The 21,156-nt window shown below is 38.0% G+C and overlaps 2 protein-coding genes across 4 annotated transcripts; one reads left to right on the plus strand and one right to left on the minus strand.

The window, feature by feature from the left end:
* Positions 1-1,693: 1,693 nt before the first annotated feature.
* Positions 1,694-8,624, minus strand: tmem263 (transmembrane protein 263). Of its 2 annotated transcripts, none has more exons than XM_017305360.1 (3): positions 8,290-8,624; positions 5,577-5,643; positions 1,694-3,423 (listed from the first exon to the last, which is right to left on the minus strand). In XM_017305360.1, the coding sequence occupies exons 2-3, from the start codon at positions 5,641-5,643 to the stop codon at positions 3,137-3,139; spliced, it is 354 nt and encodes a 117-aa protein (XP_017160849.1). In that variant the 5' UTR covers positions 8,290-8,624; the 3' UTR covers positions 1,694-3,136. The 2 variants fall into 2 exon arrangements, with proteins under 2 accessions (XP_017160849.1, XP_017160850.1); XM_017305361.1 differs by lacking the exon at positions 8,290-8,624 and adding an exon at positions 7,432-8,223.
* Positions 8,625-9,578: 954 nt separating this feature from the next.
* Positions 9,579-21,154, plus strand: LOC103466083 (NAD-dependent protein deacetylase sirtuin-3). Of its 2 annotated transcripts, none has more exons than XM_008411439.2 (8): positions 9,579-9,823; positions 17,107-17,329; positions 17,493-17,714; positions 17,883-18,115; positions 18,928-19,028; positions 19,109-19,270; positions 19,349-19,561; positions 20,725-21,154. In XM_008411439.2, exons 2-8 carry the CDS (start codon positions 17,115-17,117, stop codon positions 20,887-20,889), a joined length of 1,311 nt encoding a protein of 436 aa, XP_008409661.1. In that variant the 5' UTR covers positions 9,579-9,823; positions 17,107-17,114; the 3' UTR covers positions 20,890-21,154. The 2 variants fall into 2 exon arrangements, with proteins under 2 accessions (XP_008409661.1, XP_008409660.1); XM_008411438.1 differs by having other exon boundaries at positions 9,580-9,827.
* Positions 21,155-21,156: the final 2 nt, after the last annotated feature.

The raw sequence follows: 21,156 nt of genomic DNA on the forward strand, positions 1-21,156 counted from the left end.
TTACATATTGTTATTTCTAATAATGTTTTTCTTCTTCAGGTGTACATTCATTGTAGCACAGCTGTGTGCGTTCCAGAACATGGTGTAAGCTGTGAACCATTATGTCACAGTATAGGAAGTAAGTGATTCATTTAAAAACCTACAAAAATGTAATGATCAACAGACACCCAGATGTGACCACAGTTTTCATGTTGTTGTGCAGAAAGAGACACCAAGGCTGCAGAGGAGAGGAACGTTGACCCAAAGGTTGTGGTTTCATCTGGACAAGTGATTATGACTGCCCCTCAGGGGTGAGCAGAGACAACCTCAGCAATTCAACCGGGAACATTTATAAAAAAAACACTTTAAAAATTAACGCAGTTGTTGAACAGTAAAAAAAAAAAGTAACTATGTATTTCTAAGTAAATGATCGCACAATATATAACCAGCAGTTGATTCAGTTTTGAAGATAGTATGATTGGATTGGTTCATGTTAGTCCTTCATATAAAAGTTGTTAACTGTGGTGTTTGCAACTGTGATGTTTGCACGCTTATAAAGAAATACACTGAATTGGAGTTGATGTCATTTTACTAGTTGAGCCATGGTTACAATCCGTCTCTGGATGTTATCTGTTCTCTACAACACGCGTGCGCACTTGCATCTCAGTCTTTTCTCTGGTGCGTTCACTGACAGTCTGTAACATAAATATATAAGCACTACTGTATACATTACAGCAACATCTTTAAAATTGTATTTAATGGTTTCATTGTACGAATTTGAATTGTTGTATGAATTCTTCAAATATGTCAAGCATGGAAAAACCAAACTGCATCGCAGGAGCGCCCCAAGTTTAAAAAGTAATAGTTTAAAACTTGTTGACAAACTGCATGAATTAAAATGTAAAACTAATTTTAAAAAATCACCAGCTTGTAATATTGATGAATAAAAACAGGTTAATAATATTTATGCTAAAATTTGCCTTGATAAAGATATGATTTTTATCTATCTATATGCAAAACATAATAATTTGTATGTGTGTTATGAGCTCACATATACGAGATCCAGTCATAACAAACCTGAGACTTTCTGCGAAAGTCTCAGGTTAGATTAGATTTACAGAGTTTAAATTACACATGGGTGGACTCTATTTACGAATTATGTGACTTCTGAAAGAAATGAATTGCACTGGGTTTTATTTTTGAGTATACAGTTAATTGACATGAGCCCCACACTTTTCAGACTTTAATTTGAAAACCACTCTTTTTCTTTCACTTCACAATCATGCACTACTGTGAGGTGGTCCAACCCTTAAAATCTATGTATAACACATTGATATTTGTAAATCCAATAAAACAAAATGTAACAAAAGTTGAAGACAGAAGAGTTGCTACAAAATGTTTTATTTATACATTGAAATAAAACTATTTCAGATGTAAGTTAGAGGCAGGGGGATCAATATTCTTGCTACTGTGACTGAACAAAATAAACATTTAGGAGCAAACAAAACCCACGGATCTGACTTTTAAAAGGTTACTGTGACCCAAAGAGTCAACAGAAGACATTGGGGCAGATCAAGGACAGTCAGAGGTGGCTTTCTGCCCAGGTCAGAAAGTTAACTGAAAAGGCTAATGTTTCTGCTTCTTACAGATTTCATTTGGTTTACAATTTTACATTTAACCTTTCAGTGCGCTGAACAAACTTTTTAAACACAACTTGAGATTCAAAAAACATTTATTTCATTAAGGAAAACATACAAAACAGCATTTCCAAAGTAATTTGGCTTGAGAACCATCTTAGGCTAAAACAGAAGTGAAGAGCACAATATACAGACCGGTCGAACAAGAACTTAAGTAATCTACGATGATTTGGACACTTCAAATTTTCATCCACATACCCTATCCTATCTCAATTATTACCAGATTAGTTCTAAATATTTCTGAATAATTACAAATATTTTTTTTTTTTTTGATAGAATTGGATACATTGGCTGGTGGTATGCATTTGATTGTGTGGTGAAGGATGAAACGACAGAAGAAAGAGTGTGGCGCGTGTGCTTCGTATGCAGGAGCATTAACTTTGTTTTCTGCTGTTATTACCAAACTGTAAGGCTGGTAGGTGTATGGTTTTTAGCGAGCAGAAACCAAACATGCTTTATTGTGCTGCAGGAATTTTTTTTTTTTTATGTATCCAAGTATTGTTTTGGGGGGCTTCAAAAATGGTTTATAATTCACAGTTAACTAATTCTTATGCACTAACTACAAGTGAATTGCTATATTGAATCAGTATAATGCTACCAGAGTCTGAATTTACTGCAACTAATACATGAGTTCTGAATTACTGAAGAAATGAAATCTCATTCCAAATATTAAAACATACAATTTTGCAGTGAAATATCAATCATTTGAATTATATATGTGTTTTTTTAACCTAAAATAAAGAAAATTACCTCCATAATTTAATTTGAAAAACTTTGAAGCTTTATTTTACAAGAACAAAAGGAAAGCATACAAATAAGAAAAGATTTAATTACAAAAAGTCCTTTGCACAGTAATATAATGCATTTATTGTAATAATAATAACAATAATAATAAAATGTCTAAAACAACAATCTTCTACGAAGGTGAGATTACCACAAGAAAGCCATACATCTGAGAAGCATGCACATTGAAATGGAAGACACCAAAATGTTCAGGTTAAACACAATAAACCAACCCATAAAAATCTATATAAAAAAACTGGACTTTATCTGCCATGTCCTTGATCAGATTTATCTGATCATTTGTCAGTACGTGTGTTTATCTGAAGAGGAATAATCAGAAATCAGACTCGGAGTGTTTCTAATATTTACCTGCTGAAAGTGAATTATTTCCAGATGAAAGTAAACAACTCCTTATAAGGCACAGATCATCATCGATTGTCTTGAATCAGAAGGAATGAGAACAGGTGTGCTGTATTGCTTTCTTTTTATGTACAAATTTTGAAAACATAATTAAACAATTGTGGAATTTTATCTCTAGTTACATAAAAATAACACAAAAACAACAACATAACTTGCAAACTGCAGCTCTAAGTCCTTAGTTGCTTTTTTCTCCCGCTTACAAATGTAAAAACATCAACAGGAGTGTGAGCTGTGTGTCCAGTCTCCTCTGCTCCATGTCAGTCTGACTTGTCTTTCTTTTTGCTGCCTCCTAGAGGAACTTTGTTGACTACTGCAGACCCGACCGCGGTCACGCCGCCAGCCACGGCACACACTCCCCCCTTCACCAGCCCCACTCCCATTACAGGCACGGCAGCTACAGTGCAGACAGCTGTCTTGGTGAGGTCCAGGCTCTTTCCTCCTATCCAAGTCACACCACCCACTGTAGCTTTGGTGGCTCCATACAACCCCCCAGCCAACCTGCCGAACATCCCCGGTTGTGTCTGTGGGTGGTCCTTGTTGGCGTCTGATTTAAAACAACAAAACCAACATATTGTGAATTGGTTTAGTCAGCGACAAAAAGTTATAAATACTATTACTTTTACTTTAATTATCAATTTGATTTTGAAAGACGGATTGTTTACTCTGTGACTACGAGAGAATCTCCGTAAATAAAAATATCAATGAATAGTTTAGTGATTTATTCAAAAGCATAAACACAAAGTGAAATGCTTCAAGTGTTTGCTTCATTAATTTTCAGGCTAGCTAATTAAAAACTTTAAATTCTGTTTCTAAAACAATAGGAATAGATAAAGGCAATAAAATCTTTTTTTTTTTTTATTACAGAAATGTTATATTACAGCCTCCACAAACATATGGAAGACTGCTAATGTGTCAGTTGTCCAGCAGGCAGCCAATAATATGATGTACTATATATAAAGAAGGTGAGCCACAAACAGATTTTGGTAATTAGGCTGGCTGTTCACAAGAATAGAAGATGAGTGGAATAAAGAAGGGTAGTGGAGAAAGACGCAGAAGCAAGAGGGATCATTTCAGCCTTGAGACAAATGTGAATCAAAGCCCATTCAAGAGTTTGGGGAATATTCACCAGACCTGAATTGAGACTGGAGTCAGTGCTTCAAAAACTACCGCACAGGTCCAGGGGTGAAGTTCTCACAGACAACGATCATTTAGGACACCATGCCATCTGCTGGCGTTGGTGAGGTTTTTCCTCTAAACATTTAAACAGTCTGGGAAAGACCAGTTAAAGAGTTTGTGTTTTTTTTTTTTTAGTTTTTGATAACTTACCTTACAACATTTGAGCAAATTGGAGGCATTTTTGTGGCGTACTTTAAAGCAACTTCTCAAACTGCTTTCTTGTGTTACATCTTGTTTAAAAAAAAAAATCAAAAAAGCAAAATAAATCAGCAAAAGTATTAGGAAGAGAAGCGTGAACCTCCACAAGTCTGATTCATCCTTGGATACATATTCCAGACGCCTGACAGTACCACGTTCTTCTGTTTAAACATTTATATGGAAGTATAAACACTAGGGAAATATCCAGCCATTGTACCATTCAGGAAGGATGAATGTGCTTTGGTGCCAAATGTACATATCACCCTAAGGACAAACGCAAACAACCTTGTCAGGAGGCTGAAGGTGCTGAGAGTGTCAGTATCCACAATGAAACAAGTAATTCACCAACACGACCTGAAAAGCCTGTTAGAAAAGTGGCTAAAGCAGCAGCAACAACTAAATAAGATTACAGTTTTCAAATGCCTTCAGGGTTGAAGACATGCACTGCATTTCTACTCTATTCTGCTCTCGTCCATGGGAGTCCAGTTCCTTTACTCAAGGCCTGGTATCCTGAAAGTTTAGATGAGCCTCTGCTTCAACTACCTCAACACGATGTCAAAGTTCTGGAGAGGCTCGCAAATGAACCATTATTTGATCCAGGTGTGTTTGAACCCAAGAAAAAAAATTCAAACACTGATTTTGAACACCTCTGCTATTACATTTGGGGGAAAGAGAGGGAAACGTGCAAACCCTGCTGTGAAGTAGTTCATTGAGAAGTGCAATTAATGAACGTTCTAGCAAACTACTGTGATGTTTGCACAAGGACATTCTGAACAACTGACCAAAAACACACTTAAAATGCAATGCTAAAAAATATTTCATTGTCTGCTAAATTCTGGCTTGGAGGAATACGTTCATGAAAAACGTTTCCCTCGCATTATTTTAGAAAAGATAAATAATTTTGCTCATTCAAACTGAATCAAAGCGGAAAAGTTTWGTTTTATTTTATGTCTGACACGGTAAAYAAACATAGTTTCTGAAACATGATGGCGCTTTTACTTGGAGAACAGTGATAGAAAGTATGTTTCCATAACAGAAACAAGTCCTGTAGTGTTTGCATATTTTTTCAATGCTATTCATGCCTCTCCGTATCTGACTCCTTAGATATGTCAGAGAAGTTCATTAGGTTTAGGTGATTCTCAAGGCTGCATTCCTGCATTGTAATTTAGACTCAGCATGCCTTCACATTAATTTAACCAAATCCAGCCTGATTATTTTTTCCTTCATTAAATATTAAAAAGTCAGTTTAAGTCAAAACTTCAACCGTGTTCTTGCCCTYGAGTGTCTTATGAGGTGTCAAAGGAGATTTAGAGCTCAGCTTACCTGTAGCTTCTGGCTCATCTGTGTGGCATGCAGGCATGTCCTCAGGCACCTGCTCGGCCTGACTCATCTGAGAACAAAAAYAACAAAATTACCAAGGTGACTCAACTAGTTACACGTATGCAGTGACAATTACAGCTGGAGGGATTTTTTTTATCTTCTTCAATTTACAGGTTTTACTTTAAAAATGGAACTTTGTCAGAGTGCTGATTAAAGTCATGGTATAAMATAATGTAAGTGTTTTACATATTTACCCATAAAACAAGCAAATACAACTTATTCCTCAAAAACCTTAGAGGTAAAACATTTGGAACGGACTATAAGGTCATTAGAAAACAAATTATGTTTATCTATTTAAAGAAAAGTGATTTTTTTGTTTTTTACAATTAGGACCTTTCAGACTTTTCYGGGAGTTAACATCCCACTATAATCCCCCCCAAAGGTGTTTTTTAATGAAATGTCCAGAGAAATTTAATAAAAACAGACATGTTAGTATTTTGGCTTTGATTTTGCTCAATAAAGAAATCAAAGTTAATATTTAGGTATTGTCTATTCTGAATTTGTGCTAATTCTGTCAGGTTTTTACAATAACATAAAACATTAAGAGTTTGCAGGGTAGTGGAGAAAGACACAGAAGCAAGAAGGATCATTTCAGCCTTGAGACWGTCTTTCATGACTGTATGCAGTCAAAAGCCTTCACCAGAATAGACTAAATCTCCGATGTGACACTAGTATATAAAATGAAGTGAAGTTGAAYGTCAGCACTACACAACAGGCTGCTGTGAGCACACAATGTGTCAGAAAATAAAGGAGTGTGTTTTGGGTGTGTTACTAATACCAAAAACAAGGCCGACCTGTTTATAGTTTGAAACTAAGCTGAACAACATGTTGAAATGGGATGATTAAAATCAAACTGACCAAAAACTCCTTTTGGGGGTCATTTTGCTGGGATAAAATAAATTTACTAATTCATTCTGGATTTTGAAAGATGTCCAAGTTTCACTTTAGCATGATTCTATTTTTTTTATTGAAAAGTTAGGCACTGAGAAATTCAGTTTTCATTTGTGAATCTCAACAGGATTATAAACTTCTAACCATGTGCAAGTTATTTTTGTACTACTACTCAATTACTACAGTTTACATAGAACAAATTGACACAATGTCAGTCTTTCACAGCATATTAATGGCAACAAAATTAATAGACAAAATGATAATAAAATATTTAATATATTTAGACAATATCCATCCATCATCTTACATGYGTATCCCTATTAAGATTGTGAGGAGTATCTCCAGCAGTCAAAGAGGCAAGAGGCCCGGTGTGTTGTTCATTCTCACAACAACACACCATAAATTCTTTATGGGTTTAGATCAGGTGAGTTTGTTGGTCAATCAAGCACATCAAGAATGTCATGCTCCAAAATCCCTGACTTGATACAACAATAAACTAACATTAGAGGATGAAATTGTTCCTCAATTCATCATAATCTGTGGAAGCACAATACATCACCAAGCAAGTTGGGTTTTGTGCTTTTTCACTCTTCCTCCAAACTCTTGGTCTTTGATTTCCAGATGAAGAGTAAACATGGTGTTTATATGCAGAGAGGATTTTGGATGACTGAACAACATTGCAGTCTTCATTTTCCTGAGGCCAGGTAAGATGCTTCTGAAATGTGGCCTTATAACACCACAGGTTGGTCATCTTCGTGCTGCACTGAAGCAGTATTCCCAGATCGAGAACTGATTGCATGTAACGTACACTACATGGGCATGCTTCTCATTAGACTGACATTTCTGTAAATTATTATTCTTTTGTAATATGTTTTTCATACAAACTGAATTTCAGGTTTCCACTAACCTTTCAGCCATAGATATTAGAAATGAGCATATATTCTTCTTTGTGTAATAAATCCATACATGCTGGTGTCACTTTTTGGACTTAATAGACAGAAAAAGTATGACAACCCTTCTGACATTAATAACAGATAATGGAAGGGACTGCAATAATCATGCAATCTCTGTCGCATTAAGAGATGACATATTTTGCTAACCTGGACATCTAACTTCACGTATATGAAATCTGAAGGCAAAAATGAGCATTTTAAAAGGCTGCTCTACATAACTGTCGCGGTATTTAAGTCCAGGTCAAAATAAAAGTTGCGTAGTGAATTAACTGATGGACGTTAAATCACTCTTTGAGTTGATTTTAAATATATAATTGTACGAGTTTACCCCTCCAAATAAAGTACCAAACCCAGTCAAAACAATTTATGCTAGCTGCCTGCAACATTTTACGAACGTCAACTTCTACACACATTCTCCTAGAGTCGGATATGCGTTGTTAGACGGCTTCTAACGCAATTAACCCTAAATTATAGGACTTTAAAGACACGTTATCGCTCTGCGTGTGGTCGACGCCTTCAAACACTATAACTGCTCGCGCTTTAACGTAAATGTGTAGAATCTTCTAGCTGGTACGTCACGTCGCTCGAGGATTTTTCAACGGTTTTACACGATAACGTTCGACATCCAAACATCCGTTTACTCTGCTGAAACTGAAATAAACGTCCGAGTTCGCCCTGAGTCTGTGGTTATAACGTCATGGCTCTTAGTTTTCGAAAAAAAAAACCAAAAAAAAACACTGGTTGTAGTCAAGTTCTCATGGCTGACTCTCGTTAAACAAAACTGATCCCTAACGGTGCAAAATAACACTTACCTTGCTGTAACGGTGGTTAGTCGAAAAAATAAATCCAATGAGTTATAGGATGATTGTGAGACTTAAGTAAATAAAATGATGAATACAAAAAAATATGTTGTAGTCCCAAATTTAGAAATAACAAAGGTGCTGCAGGGAGTGAAGCTGGCTGGTGTTGACTGTGTTTTTAGGAGGAGGTTCTCAATCTCCACCCACAAAGCACACACAGAGGTACAGTCTGCAAACTGGATCTCTGAATCTGCTGAACTTCACATGCATGAAATGATTACATAGATGATCGTGAATGCCTTTTTAAAGTGTATTAATAAAAGTGCGTTCCTTTTTATTTAACTAATGATTCTGAACACATACTGCGGGATGTTTGGGGGTTGCAAATGAGGAGATTAAATGTCTGTAATCTTTTAAGACCACCCCCCGACCCTCACCCAAACTGTCACTCAGTGTTGGCGGGAGGGTACAAAATAAACCATTCAAATGAACTGAATCATTCATGCGTTACCAAACTGATCAAAATACAGCAGCCCCGCCTCTTCCTCAGGGAGGAAGTGACGATTAAGGTGTTTTTGCGGCCTTCAAATCAAGATCGTCTCTTACAAGGAGATGAGTCTCCACCATTCCAAGGGAACAATGTTTCTATGATAGGTTATTGGAACCTTAGACATGAATGCCATGGTTGGCACAATGTGATCGGGTTCATTAATAATCCCCAAACGAGATATAAAATACTTTTAAATTGCCCATTAGATCTTTATTTAATTATAGTAATATAGTAAAATTAAGTATGTCTTCTAAGGTATCTAAATGATGTTAGGTTATTGTAGGACTCTGTATCCCTTGGACAAACCAAGGTTTTTAGATGAGTCTACTTTCTTGCTATGTTTTTTTCTGTTCTTTAGTAGATCTGAATCTGAAGTTTATTTATTACATTCTGTATTCCTTATGTCTTATAAATATGTCAGAGTCACATAAGATACAGAAATCACCACAAATTGCATCTATTATGTATAGAAATTTTGCTTACAACATGCTGGAATTAAAAGGCAATCATTGTTCATTCATTCATTTATTCATTTATTTATTTAAGATCAACACATTGACAAAAGATCCAACATCAGTTTATCATCAAATTAGAATGACATGCACGAACAAGCATATCCACTCTTTTAGATTTGAAAAACGCTGAGAAATTGGTGTTAAAAGCGGAAACACTGCGCCATGTGACGCCATTCTCGTTTCCCGCCTGTATTAGTTCTTGATGACTTATTTAGTCCACGGAATAAACAGCGGAGTGAGACCTCTGCTCCCTAAAACTTAGACTCCATGCAGATTTCCTTTCCTGCGTGTGGCTGAGAGGAAGACAGACTAATTTAAAATAAGTAAACCCGATTCTGCTGACCTGACCGCCACAGGTGACGGAGTTCCACTGTGGATTTTAGCGTCACAGCCGCTGAGTGAGCTTCCGTTTGGTTGTTAAAGCATTCAGGCTGAAGCAGCTCAGTCTGCCTGCATCTCTCGTCGAGCAATCTGGAGACAGGCAGGTAACTCCTTGTAACACCGCAATGGGAAAAAACCCAAGCTATGATTGGTCTAGGTTTCAATCCCTGTTTACCCTTTTAAAGTATTTCAGCACCATCTTACCGAAGAATGGGGAAATATTGTATTCAATTCTCCAGTTCCTTATTGTCATTTTTTTTTTTTAGCGTTAACTTAACTTATTGTGTATCTGTAGTGCAGTTTATAGGGGCGACCMAAAACATTCTGCTGTTGCAGTTATATCCTTACAGCTAAAAGTGTTTGCTGAATCGTCAATAAATCGGTGATAAATCTGTGGACAGGACACGACATGTTTTTTTTGTATAATTTAAAGTGACTCAAAGCACAGAACGTCTGAACTGAAGCTTTCAGAAGTACTTCATTTGAAAAAAGGGTAATTATCAAACAAWCTGTATGTCTCTTCACAGACAGACAAACATAAATTAATTTGTGGGGCAGGTTTATCAGAGTAGTTTGGAAAAGAATTGAAATCCCCCCCAGAAAATATGGAGAAAACAGAAGTATGGAAAAATATTAGTGTTTTCTCGATCCCCCCCACCCCCAAATGTATAACATGTTTTTCTTTTGTCCTCGCTTTCTTGTATTCTTTTTTCTCTTCCTTATGTCTTTGCCTTTCGTTGGCTTACTTTCATTGTCTCTTGCCCTCTGTTTTTCCATCTTTGTTGGATGCATGTTTTCTTTCTCCCTCCATTTTTTCTTGTGCCTGTATTCATTCACTTTTTGTCTTCTATCCTTCCTTTTCACTTCCTTTTCCTTCCTTGTGTTTACTTCCTTTTCCCTCTTCTGCCCTTTCTTGTGTCTTTTCCATCCTTGCTTCCTTATATCCTTCCTTCCTGCCCCCAGCCGTCYCCGCCTACAATGACCCACCGAAGAAATGTAAATAATTCAAGGCACTACAACGATAAYGTTCCCTTTGGGATTAATAAAATATTTTTAAATTTAATTGTGAASATTGACCAGAATTTATCATTAGAGATGGCAAGGAAAGTTAACTGATAGTTAGCAGTAAACTCACTTATGGCTAACAATCTAATACAAGCCGACCATTGTGTGGTCAGTAAATTATTTTATGTAGTTGTTAGTTTAATTTATGTATTTGAATAAATGTTCTTTTTTTTTCATGTTAGGCTTCCTCAGAATTGAACAGTTTTTATGTAATGACCTTAAACTACCAGCAGGTGTCAGTGTGGGCTTACACTGCAGACACTCGGCATGCTTTTGTTTTTGTTCAGGATCTAGAAAAGTTTTACACATTTATAATATTGAGACATGGTTGAATATTGTAATTGGTAATAACTCATGTACTGCTTGTTTACATTTTATAAAAAAAAACTCATGTTAGTTGAGGAAATGCAGCATTTTAATTCTCCAAGTGAAGATTTTTCCCTTCACATATGTTTGTATGTAAACGGGAAAAGTGTGTGTAGTATTTTTAAAGAGTATCATCATAAACATCACTTCTACTCTTTATYTTCTGCAACAAGATCGACTGRATAATTACTCGTCAAGAGTACTTAAAGTTGGAATTTGCTAGAGAATTTTATTCTCTTGTCTTACACCTTGAGAGAATTAACATTGATTTCTGATATGTTATTAATTAAGTGCTAGTGTGTCTTTTGAGGGGCAACAAGACAAGTCATTACTTAGCCATCGACCCACTGGGCCAGTTTAACCCCGCCGCCACCCACCTTCCTCTGTGTGTGAGCAAACAACATCCTAACACAAATTAGGACTCAGCGCTTTGTGTCAATAGAGAGGCCAACAAAGATGCTACACAGAGTGATATGTCATTAGTGAGCAGGTGGGGAGGGAGAACACAGAGCCGTTGCCTCTTCAGCAAAGTAATGAAGAGCTTTCCATGGCGACCAGGCTGCTGGTCGTTGTCCCCCGGGCTGGGGGTACGGGGGGAGATCAAAGTTGGCCGTCCTCGACTCCTCTGTGAGTGGAGGGTTAAATGCTGGGGTTGCAGCAGAAAAGCACCTCATTAAACTTAGCCAAACCTGCTTTAAGATGCAGCTGAGCTRGGCTCACAGACTCCAGCTCCACATTTTAGCTGTTTCTCTTTAAACCTTTCTGCAACAAGTTGCAGAAAGTGGAATCKGAGTAAAGTTGCACTAAAATCATCCTTGTAATGACTTTACAAGGATGATTTTTTTTTTTTTCCCCCATCAAAATAATGAGGGTTCATCTGAAAATATTGTATGAGTTTATGGGGTTGGAGTTCATAAGTTTCTTTCTTCTTCCTGCTCCTTTTCGAGCAAGTTAAGATTATTGTACAAAAATATGTCTTTTGCTTTCCTTGTTCATGTGTGTAATTTTATACTTCTATCATGTTCGAAATAAATAAATAAAAATAATCCTTAAAAATTGTCATGAATGCTCAGCGCTTTACAAAGTGGAGGCCACCAGCAAAGTTCTGCCAAACATACAACAGAAAGTTTAAAAAAATAATAACAAATGTTGTCAAACCAGTCTTGACCATCCATCCACCATTTGCTTGCATCTACCAAAACTGAAAAGTATTCTTTCTTTGTAGGTATCAACAAATGATGTATCCTTTAAATTTTGTTTAGAGTTCAATAAAAATCAGATAGTGTTGAGGGATAATGGAAATGGTCTTGTGATTCTTTAAYTTTTGWTAAAAACTGTGGGTTTTTTCAAAAGGAAAAGAAAAGAAAGGTTTAATGGCCACTAAAAGTCTGACTTGTGCATCTCCTAAATTTCATCTGCATAAAAAGATGGTATGATAAGATTGTGATGAATTCTTGTATAAAAAAGGATTTATCAATTTAGTAGTTGATTCATCCTTAATTGGAGGATACATACTCTAAAATGTACCATTTCCTGACAGAACAACACAATCAGAGCAGTGATTTAAGTCAAACCTGTTCAAAAATATATACATTTTGCATTTAAGATAAGTCTGTAAATCTGTTCCACCCATAACTTCTCACGCGCCTAGTTTTAGCTTCATCTGTGTCAAATTCTGCAATAAAATGTTTATTTTCTCAATAGGAATTGAATTATTAGTTTTTTGCATCTTTTAATGTTTTTCTACAATTTTAATAAAAAGGTCTTAAGTGGATCAATGAAAAATCTGCAGAATGTGCRAATTTTCTCCTTTTTTCTTACCACTTAATCGTCAGAATAATAGCTAATAGTAATCAATTGCTAAAATAATTGTTTTTTCCTCTGCATGCAGTGTTAATAATTMTACTACTGAGTATCTTTTAGGTAAACACATCAGGATTTGCTTAAAGCGTTCTCCGGTTTCACCCTGTTAGCTTTGTCTTTGTTGCTTTAGCACCAACTTGTTGCCCACTTTCTCTTGCCGGCTTCTGGCCTTTGGTCTGAGCCTCCAGCATTTTGAAAGGATTACCAGACAGCATGACTTTTTAGTGGAGGAGATGGGGTGGGGTAGTTTTGAAGGTGATCACTGAGGTGTTCCCAGTGTTGTGAGGCGCTCTTAATTAGATAACTGTATCCCCTCGTATGAGCAGCCGCTATCCTGGTGGTCCTGTTATGGGACACGCAGATTTTCGATCTGGGAGATCTGCGAGAGCAAGTAGTGTGAAAGGGCAAGCAAGGAGGGGGGGCTTCTAAATCCGCATAATGCCCTTTGTCATTTATACAAGGATTTATTTGTCATTAAAGAATAATAACAGCATCTGCAGACATTTAGAGATTTATCTAATAAAATGGTAGCATWTCAGACGTTCTGAACAATTGTATTTACAAMAAMAAAAAWTACTTTTGTGCTCGTGCAAACTAAAAGAAATTCAACTTATCCAACTGCGACCATACTTGGAGAAGGTATTTGTCCTGTTAAGATGCTGTGTGATGGTAGCTCTCACCATCTGTGAGAAACCTTAATAACTGGGCCTGTGATTTATTGCCTGTACTCAGCAGTGTCTTTTTGAGACCAGACCAGACAAAAGCAGAGACCCTCACCCTCCTACTGTTTTTAATAGTTCTGTAGGATGTRAAGGGGCTGGAGGGGGCTCTAGTAACGCAGGGGCTTCAGTCTTAAAGGAGGAAAAAAGATTGAGGACTTTAAATGAAAGTGAATTGGGATGGTTGTCTCTTCTATTTCTTAAACGCGAGATTTATCTGTTTTAAGCTCAATAAATAACTTTCTAAAAACTGAGTTTGATATAATTAAATTAGGGTTTTCTAGCATTGAGGCTTTTATCTAATAGACTTTTCACATCCCTTAACTTGGTCTAGATTTTCTATTCTAAAATAGCTTTATCGGCGTTGGGTTAAAATGTTGTCAAAGCGTCTTTGGGAGCAATTCCAGCCTCGAGTCTTCTTGGGTTTGTCTCTACMAKCTTTGCAAACCTRTASATCTTCTTAAGCTGTCAGGCTAAATGGGAACAGTCAGTAGAYGGCCATTTTAGCTCTTTCCAGAGAATTGTATTCAAGTCCAGGCTCTGACTGGCTCACACAACTCAAATATGTCCAGTCTGCTTTGTCACCTTTGCTCTGTGCTTSAGGTCATTATCGTAAMAGAAGATTAATCATCGCCTTAGTTCTCTTGGCAAATCTGTCTTTAGACACTAATCACCAAACTCTTGGGCTGGCCGATGTTGCTGATAATCGTATCATATATGGTACTAGTGACTAGTGTTCTCCATACATGACACCTTTTTTAGTTCATCACATCAGATAAATTTGTCTTTTTAGGGTCCTTCCATACCTATGGTGGGTTTTGGTCAAATTAAAGTGGGTGGCCACATGTGCCCTTTAATGAGTTTCTTCTGCTGTGAACTCCTGATTGGTGGAATGAATTAACAATGGTTGACCTCTGAAAGAAACACTGGAGCTCCATGTCAGCAACCTAGAACCTTTTTGGTTATAAAGGTTCTTGGTCATCTTTCCTTCATTGTCTACTCAGTTTGGCCCAGTTAAATACAGAGAAGGTTCTTTCCAGGTGTTTTCCATTTCCGAATACTGAAGACCACGGCCCTTTTTGGGATGACAGTGCAGCCAAAATGTTTTTTTTGACMGTTTTTCTAGCTTCATTGCCTGGTAGAAACCAGATCAGAAGATCTTGTATAAAGTCAGCTGTTGGACACTAGAGACAGGTGCCTCCTTTTCCAAATTATGTCCWGTCAACTAAATTTTCCACAGCTGGACTCCAGTCAAGCTCCAGAAGCATCTGTAGGTTGATATTTGGAAATCAGATGCACCTGAGCTCCGTTTTGAATCCCTTAGGAATGGCCTTTACAAAAACTCGGGAATGATCGGTAATGTGAAATGGCGTGAATACTTCCTGGTGGTACTGTGGAAGTATTTTTCTGAAATAGAAGGGTTTTARTTAGGAGTGCACTGGTTTATCTTGTGGATGGTTTCCTTAATTTTGGGAGATTGGTGATCGGCCGATCTCATCCWCCAATCTTATCTCAGTAATAGTACCCAGGTCTAAAAATCAACCACTGTCCTCTGTTGCTCTGCTGTGAGGTTTGACTGAGACCGGCACACCAGGTCATACCTGCACGTTTGCAGTTAACAATAGTCACCCTACAGTTGCCAACTCAGTGACTTTCTTACTATATTTAGTGACATTTTAGACAAAAGATTAGTATCGGCTAAAATCGGAAACGGCAGCTCAGGCTTTTTTAAGATTGGTAATCTAGGATAGGCCAAAAAACCACAATCGGTACATCCCTACTCTTAACTTTTTCTGATCTTTTGTGGCTTGTCTCCTTTAAGGTAGACAAGTTTGTTTCATGAAAGCTTCATTTGTTGAAACCCTTTTGTCCACTTCTTTGTTGTCTCTGCCGGATTGCTCAGTCTTTCCGACTTTCTTTAAAAGCGTGGAATAGTTTTAGGTGAACCTTCTCCCTCCTCCTTGGGCTCCGTCCTTATTGAAGCTCGCCTATGTATCATTTATCTCCTCTGCCCCCGCAACCCTCAGCTGGTTTTCTCAACGTGATTGGGGGGCCGTAAGGGCGCCTTTTCCMCGCTCACCCAGCTGGGTGTGTTGACTTTTATCAACTCCTCTCTTTTTCCTCAACCCACCCCTGTTTTTAACTCTCATCCCTCCCCTTCACCTCTCRGCGCTACGCTCCGCTTTCCCTGAACAGTAAAGCTGCCACAGCTGTGGACTGTATTAGCATAGCAGCTATGGAGAGAATGGGGAGYGGAGGGGGCTAAATATATTGCAGCCATTAGCTTTTGTTCGGCTGTTGACAGTTTTAAAACATTTCAGCTTCCCCTCTGTGTAAAGAGACTCGGGAGAAAAGGATATCGGGATGATTTCAGTGTAACAGCTTTTTAAATACAAGATGAGGGAGAGGAGGAATGGTAACTGAAAATTAAATGACTGAAAACATTTTGTATCTAATAAGTCTGTTAGGTTATTAAAGTGAATCAAAAAAACTTTTTAATTCAAGTTTGTTTGGAAAATAAAATGTCAAGTTTAATCTTTGAGTCTTGCTTTGCCTTCTGGATCAGAACTTGTGTGTTTAGCCGCATTTCTTTCCAGGACAAAAACATTAAAATAAATTGTCCTGCCATTTTGTTTGTGTGCGCTCTTGGTTTTTACTTTGCCATAGAAAGTACTACTGACCTGGTGCTTATGTGTTAAGCTGCAGCAGAGCTATTGTTGCTATAAATTTTCACTTTTTTTCTTGGAGGGCACTTTTTGGGGGGTTTTCTCATAGAAAGCACTCTTGCTTTTTGTGTTGCTCTTCTCCTTGGTGAGAATCAGATCAAATGTATTTTTGTAGCACATTTGAGAACAGCTGTGGTTGGACAAAGTTCTTCACCCAAAAAGCAACAAATAATAATAATTCTAACACAAAACGAAATACACAGAATGACAGAAGAACAACCGTAAGAAGCCCAACAAATTATTCTCTGAAGAGCGACTCACAGAGATATTGTTTGGATTAAATGTGTGAGTTTTTTTTATTTTTATATTTTTTTCCTTTCTTCTGAGATATGTCAAGCCAGATCGTTTGTGTGAAGTTGTTTTTCTCTACTGGACAAACCAACCAAGAGAGCTTTTKATGCCATTATTAAGTTGTACTCGTTTTCTACTAGCGCAGTGCTAATTTGCTTAGCTGGGTCTCTTTCCTGAATAAACTGTAGACTGAGATCTGACTTCAACTGGATTGAGTTCAGATTAACTGAATATTAATTGGGAACTGGGTTTCTTAAAAGTGAAAGTAGCTAGAGGTAACCTTTGTTGTGAATCTGTAATGTATAAAGGAACTGGATGGAAACTAGGACTGCTTGTTCTTGCGTTTTTACCAGGTATTGGAATGAACAGGTCCAGGCCCAGTAGGGATAGAAAAGTTCCCCAGCCTCCGGGCACCAGGTCAACCCGCAGCTCCAGCTCCCAGGCCAGGCATCCAGAACCTGCAGAACCCCAGGACTTGTGGCAGGGTCCGTATGGAAAGCAACGCAGGAAGCAGCCTGACTCGGCTCTGGCTCAGGACCTCAGCCTGATGAACGTGAGCAGACTGGACTCTGCAAGGTGAAAACATACTACCTGCAGCCTCACGCTTTGAAAGTAGAACTAACAGAACAGGAGTAATACTGGATTTATTCCCCTTATTTTTTGTCGTGGTACTAAAATAAGAATAAAACCTGTCAGTGTTTTGGTAAACTACACCAGGACCTTCTTGTTTTTCCTGCAGGAAAGCAACGATGTCCACAGCTGGCAGTGTTCCCATGCAGGTCTGTCCGTCCTCTGAGTCCACATCTGACCAGATCGTTCCATCTTCATTCCCGGTGAAGTCCTCTTCTTCCCGGAGCGGCCTGTTGTCGGTGGCTCGGCTTGTGAAACTGGGCCGCTGTAAGAACATACTGGTRGTTGTAGGAGCGGGAATCAGCACGCCCAGCGGCATCCCAGACTTCCGGTCCGTATCTGTCCTTTATTTCCTGTTTCTGATTATTGACTTCACTCCTCGTCAGTGTGGTCTCAGCTGTGGAGTTTTTGTTTTTTTAAATCCTGTTTTTTATTCGTACTTTGTTTCTTCGGATTACTTYCATGACATGTCTTGAGGAGAGCTCTACGTTGTCTCCAGGACTCCAGGAACGGGTCTCTACGCCAACCTGGAGAAGTACAACATCCCWTACCCTGAGGCCATTTTCAACATCGACTACTTCTCCAACGATCCCCAGCCTTTCTTCTCCTTGGCCAAGGCTCTGTATCCCGGCTGCCACCGTCCCAACTACATCCACTACTTCATCCGCATGCTCCACCACAAAGGTCTGCTGCTCCGGCTGTACACCCAGAACATCGATGGGCTGGAGAAAGGCGAGTTAGGACACACACAAACGTCCAAATGTCTACCGCAGCGTTCCGACGCCATCTCAGACTTCATTTACGCTTTTGTTGTCCATCCCACCTTCCATCCTTCTTTCCATCTTTCCTCTTTTTTTCTTTTCAATTTATTTTCACAATTGTCCTTTTGTGCTTTTATTCTTCCCTCCTTTCTTCCTCATAGTCTGTGGTTTTCCCTAATTCTATATTTCAAGCCAAAAACATTTCATAACCTCATGTACCTAAACTTTAACTAGGACCTTCATCACTTCAGTAAATATATTTAATAAGGTACATAAAAGTGAAAAACATCTTTAAGAAATACAGTTCTTTATAACTACCAGTTATAATTYACATACTTAATGAATAAATTCCTTTTAGGTATTCAATGTTTTTATGTGTGGCATCATTTAAATATATTGAATTAATAAATGTACAGCATTATTTAARCAGGTTTGTAATTTATTAAAAACATTATTAAAGAGGTTTTTGTTTTGAAGCTAAAATTTATACTGTTTCACATTTTCTTAATCATTTCAAGTTTAAGTTGTAATTTGTTATGAATTAATAGAAACTGTCATTAGAGACTCAAAGATATGGAGGTTCAGTCATTGCTTTGACTTTTATAAACATGGAAATTTACAAAGGAAGTAGTTTTTTGAAACCACTGAGATTCGTTTATAGAACAATAACTCAGTAAAGGTGATTTTAAAAAGCGAAGTATTCATTTGAACTGCTTTCTCCTGCCTCTTGCCTTGATTTTCTGCCTTGGCCTCAGTAATTTAACGTGGCCTTCCTCTCCTCAGTGTGCGGCATCCCTGAAGACAAACTCGTGGAGGCCCACGGTAGTTTTGCCACAGCTTCCTGCCACCTGTGCTACACGCCGTATCCTGCCGAGGAGGCTAAAGTACGTCAAGTCCACAACCCGCCAAACGCTGCCCGCTGATTTATTCGGCCTTGTGATGTTTTCTTTTGTCTGTTTTGCAGGTTGCTATAATGACTGACAACATCCCCACCTGCTCCTTCTGCGCCGCTACTGTCAAACCTGACGTTGTGTTTTTTGGAGAAGACCTCCCACAGAAATATTTTCTCCACACAAAAGACTTCCCCAAAGCAGACCTGCTCATCATTATGGGGACTTCTTTAAAGGTGAGCTTCAACTTGATTCGTAAACTCAGAATCGCATCCCTTTAGAGTCTGATCTTTAATAAAGTTTTTTATTTTCAGATCGAGCCTTTTGCTAGCCTGGTGAATACGGTGCGCTCCACTGTGCCGCGACTGCTCCTGAACCGGCATGCTGTGGGCCCCTTCGAGAGGGTCCCGCTGCGGAGAGGAGACCACATGGAGCTGGAGGATCTGGCGGACTCGGTCAGGAGGTTCGCAGAGATCCTTGGCTGGAGCGGTGAAATCGAAGAAATGATGAGGACTCAGGAAAAGTCGGTGAGTTGGTCAGGAGACACAGCATCAGCAAAACGTTGATTTATTTCATTAAATGAATTCAAAATTCTTTTAAATAGATTAATTACACAGTCGGATAGACATTAAGTTTTATTTCTGTTAACTTGGATTATTATGGCCAATGAAAAATCTGGAATTCAGTTTCTAAGAAATAAGCATTGCTGAATTAAACATCTGCTCACAGAGCTCATATTAGCTGTTGCAATTGCACCATGATGCAAACATGGGACAGCTGTTTTATTCAGTTTGTCTATGTCGATGTGTGTCTGTCCCTATCAAATAAACTTTATAATGATAATATATGCGTTTCAGTACAGCTATTTAAATGTAATGCTGATGCAAACCCTACTTCCAAACCCTCTTAGCTTTGTAAATCGCGTTCTGCACGCATTTCCAATAGTCTTTGGCTGGTAGTTTGGATATTGACTGAAGGTTTTCACTCTTCTACAGTTTTTTCTATTTGCGTTTTGTAGGATTTTGCTTTATTCTGTTGCTTCAGTTGACTTCAACCGCTTCTGCAGTTTTCACTTAAAACATTCAGCTTACATTCACACTGCATTTTTCTCAAGCTCTAAAGCATGCTGGACAGTGGGACCAGGTTTGAAAACCGTTGTCATAGAAAATCTTAAGTTGTGAAGTTGAACAGCTTGAAAGCCTTCCCTCTGCCTACATATCCCAGAATGCTGTTCGGCTCAGTAAATATTCTTTGTGTCACCTTCCTAAAATAATGGCCTAAAGCATCTTTTGGCAATTAAATGAGGTGATTTTTTTTCTTCTGGTCAAAGTCACATTTGACTAAAATTGACTTAACCATTATTTTAGRAAGGTGATGATTTTTAATATTGACAATTCTATGAGACGTATTATCTATTGATATTATTGATTTATAGTTCAGCTCTGATACACAACAATAAAGACCAGCCAAAGGCTTAAATTAAAGCAATCTGTGTTTCCTCAAAGCAGCACCAGAGCCACTCTAATGCAAAAATTAATGGAAAATGCCAACAATTTTTTTTATTAGAAACCCCTTAATGATGGGCCTTTACTGTAACTAATGTTATCCATAATTAATCAATATAAGTTTCACTTTTTAATAAAGTTTACTGAGATAAACGTGATTATTTGAGATGAAATCCTTCCTGCAGGGCATCCCTCCTGTGGTAACCAATGGATCATCATCATCATTATCATCATCATCAGAGACTGAAGACATGCAGGCCTCCAGACCAGGAGCTGAAGGAAGCTGCAGCGAGGATACAGACTCAGAAACGGACAGCAAAAGCTCTGCGTCTTCCAGAGCAAGCAAATAACTCCTCAGCCTGTAATACGACAACGGTTCAGGAGAAATTAATTTCAGCTGCTCTGTAAATATGCAGGTTGTTTTGCTTCACCTGTCATAGTCAATGTGAAGTGTTTGTTTTGTTTATATGTAGATATAAGGTGGTTAATCTAGTTTCCATCCAGAACACTAGTAAATATTCCCCAAAGTGATTTTATATGTCCGAGGCTATTAAAGTTGTTTTATCTCAATCATGCACTGTTCAATATTTAATAAATGCTTTTATTTGCAAAGGAGA

This window comes from Poecilia reticulata, linkage group LG6 (genome assembly GCF_000633615.1).
Source record: "Poecilia reticulata strain Guanapo linkage group LG6, Guppy_female_1.0+MT, whole genome shotgun sequence".
In the NCBI taxonomy this organism is placed as follows: Eukaryota; Metazoa; Chordata; class Actinopteri; order Cyprinodontiformes; family Poeciliidae; genus Poecilia; species Poecilia reticulata.

What these genes read in the sequence shown, in the direction of transcription:
- tmem263 (XM_017305360.1), bottom strand. Translation starts at nt 5,643, where the DNA reads ATGAGTCAGGCCGAGCAGGTGCCTGAGGACATGCCTGCATGCCACACA. An exon ending in AGATGAGCCAGAAGCTACAG is followed by an intron (nt 3,424 to 5,576) that starts GTAAGCTGAGCT and finishes GTTTTAAATCAG; the next exon opens with ACGCCAACAAGGACCACCCA.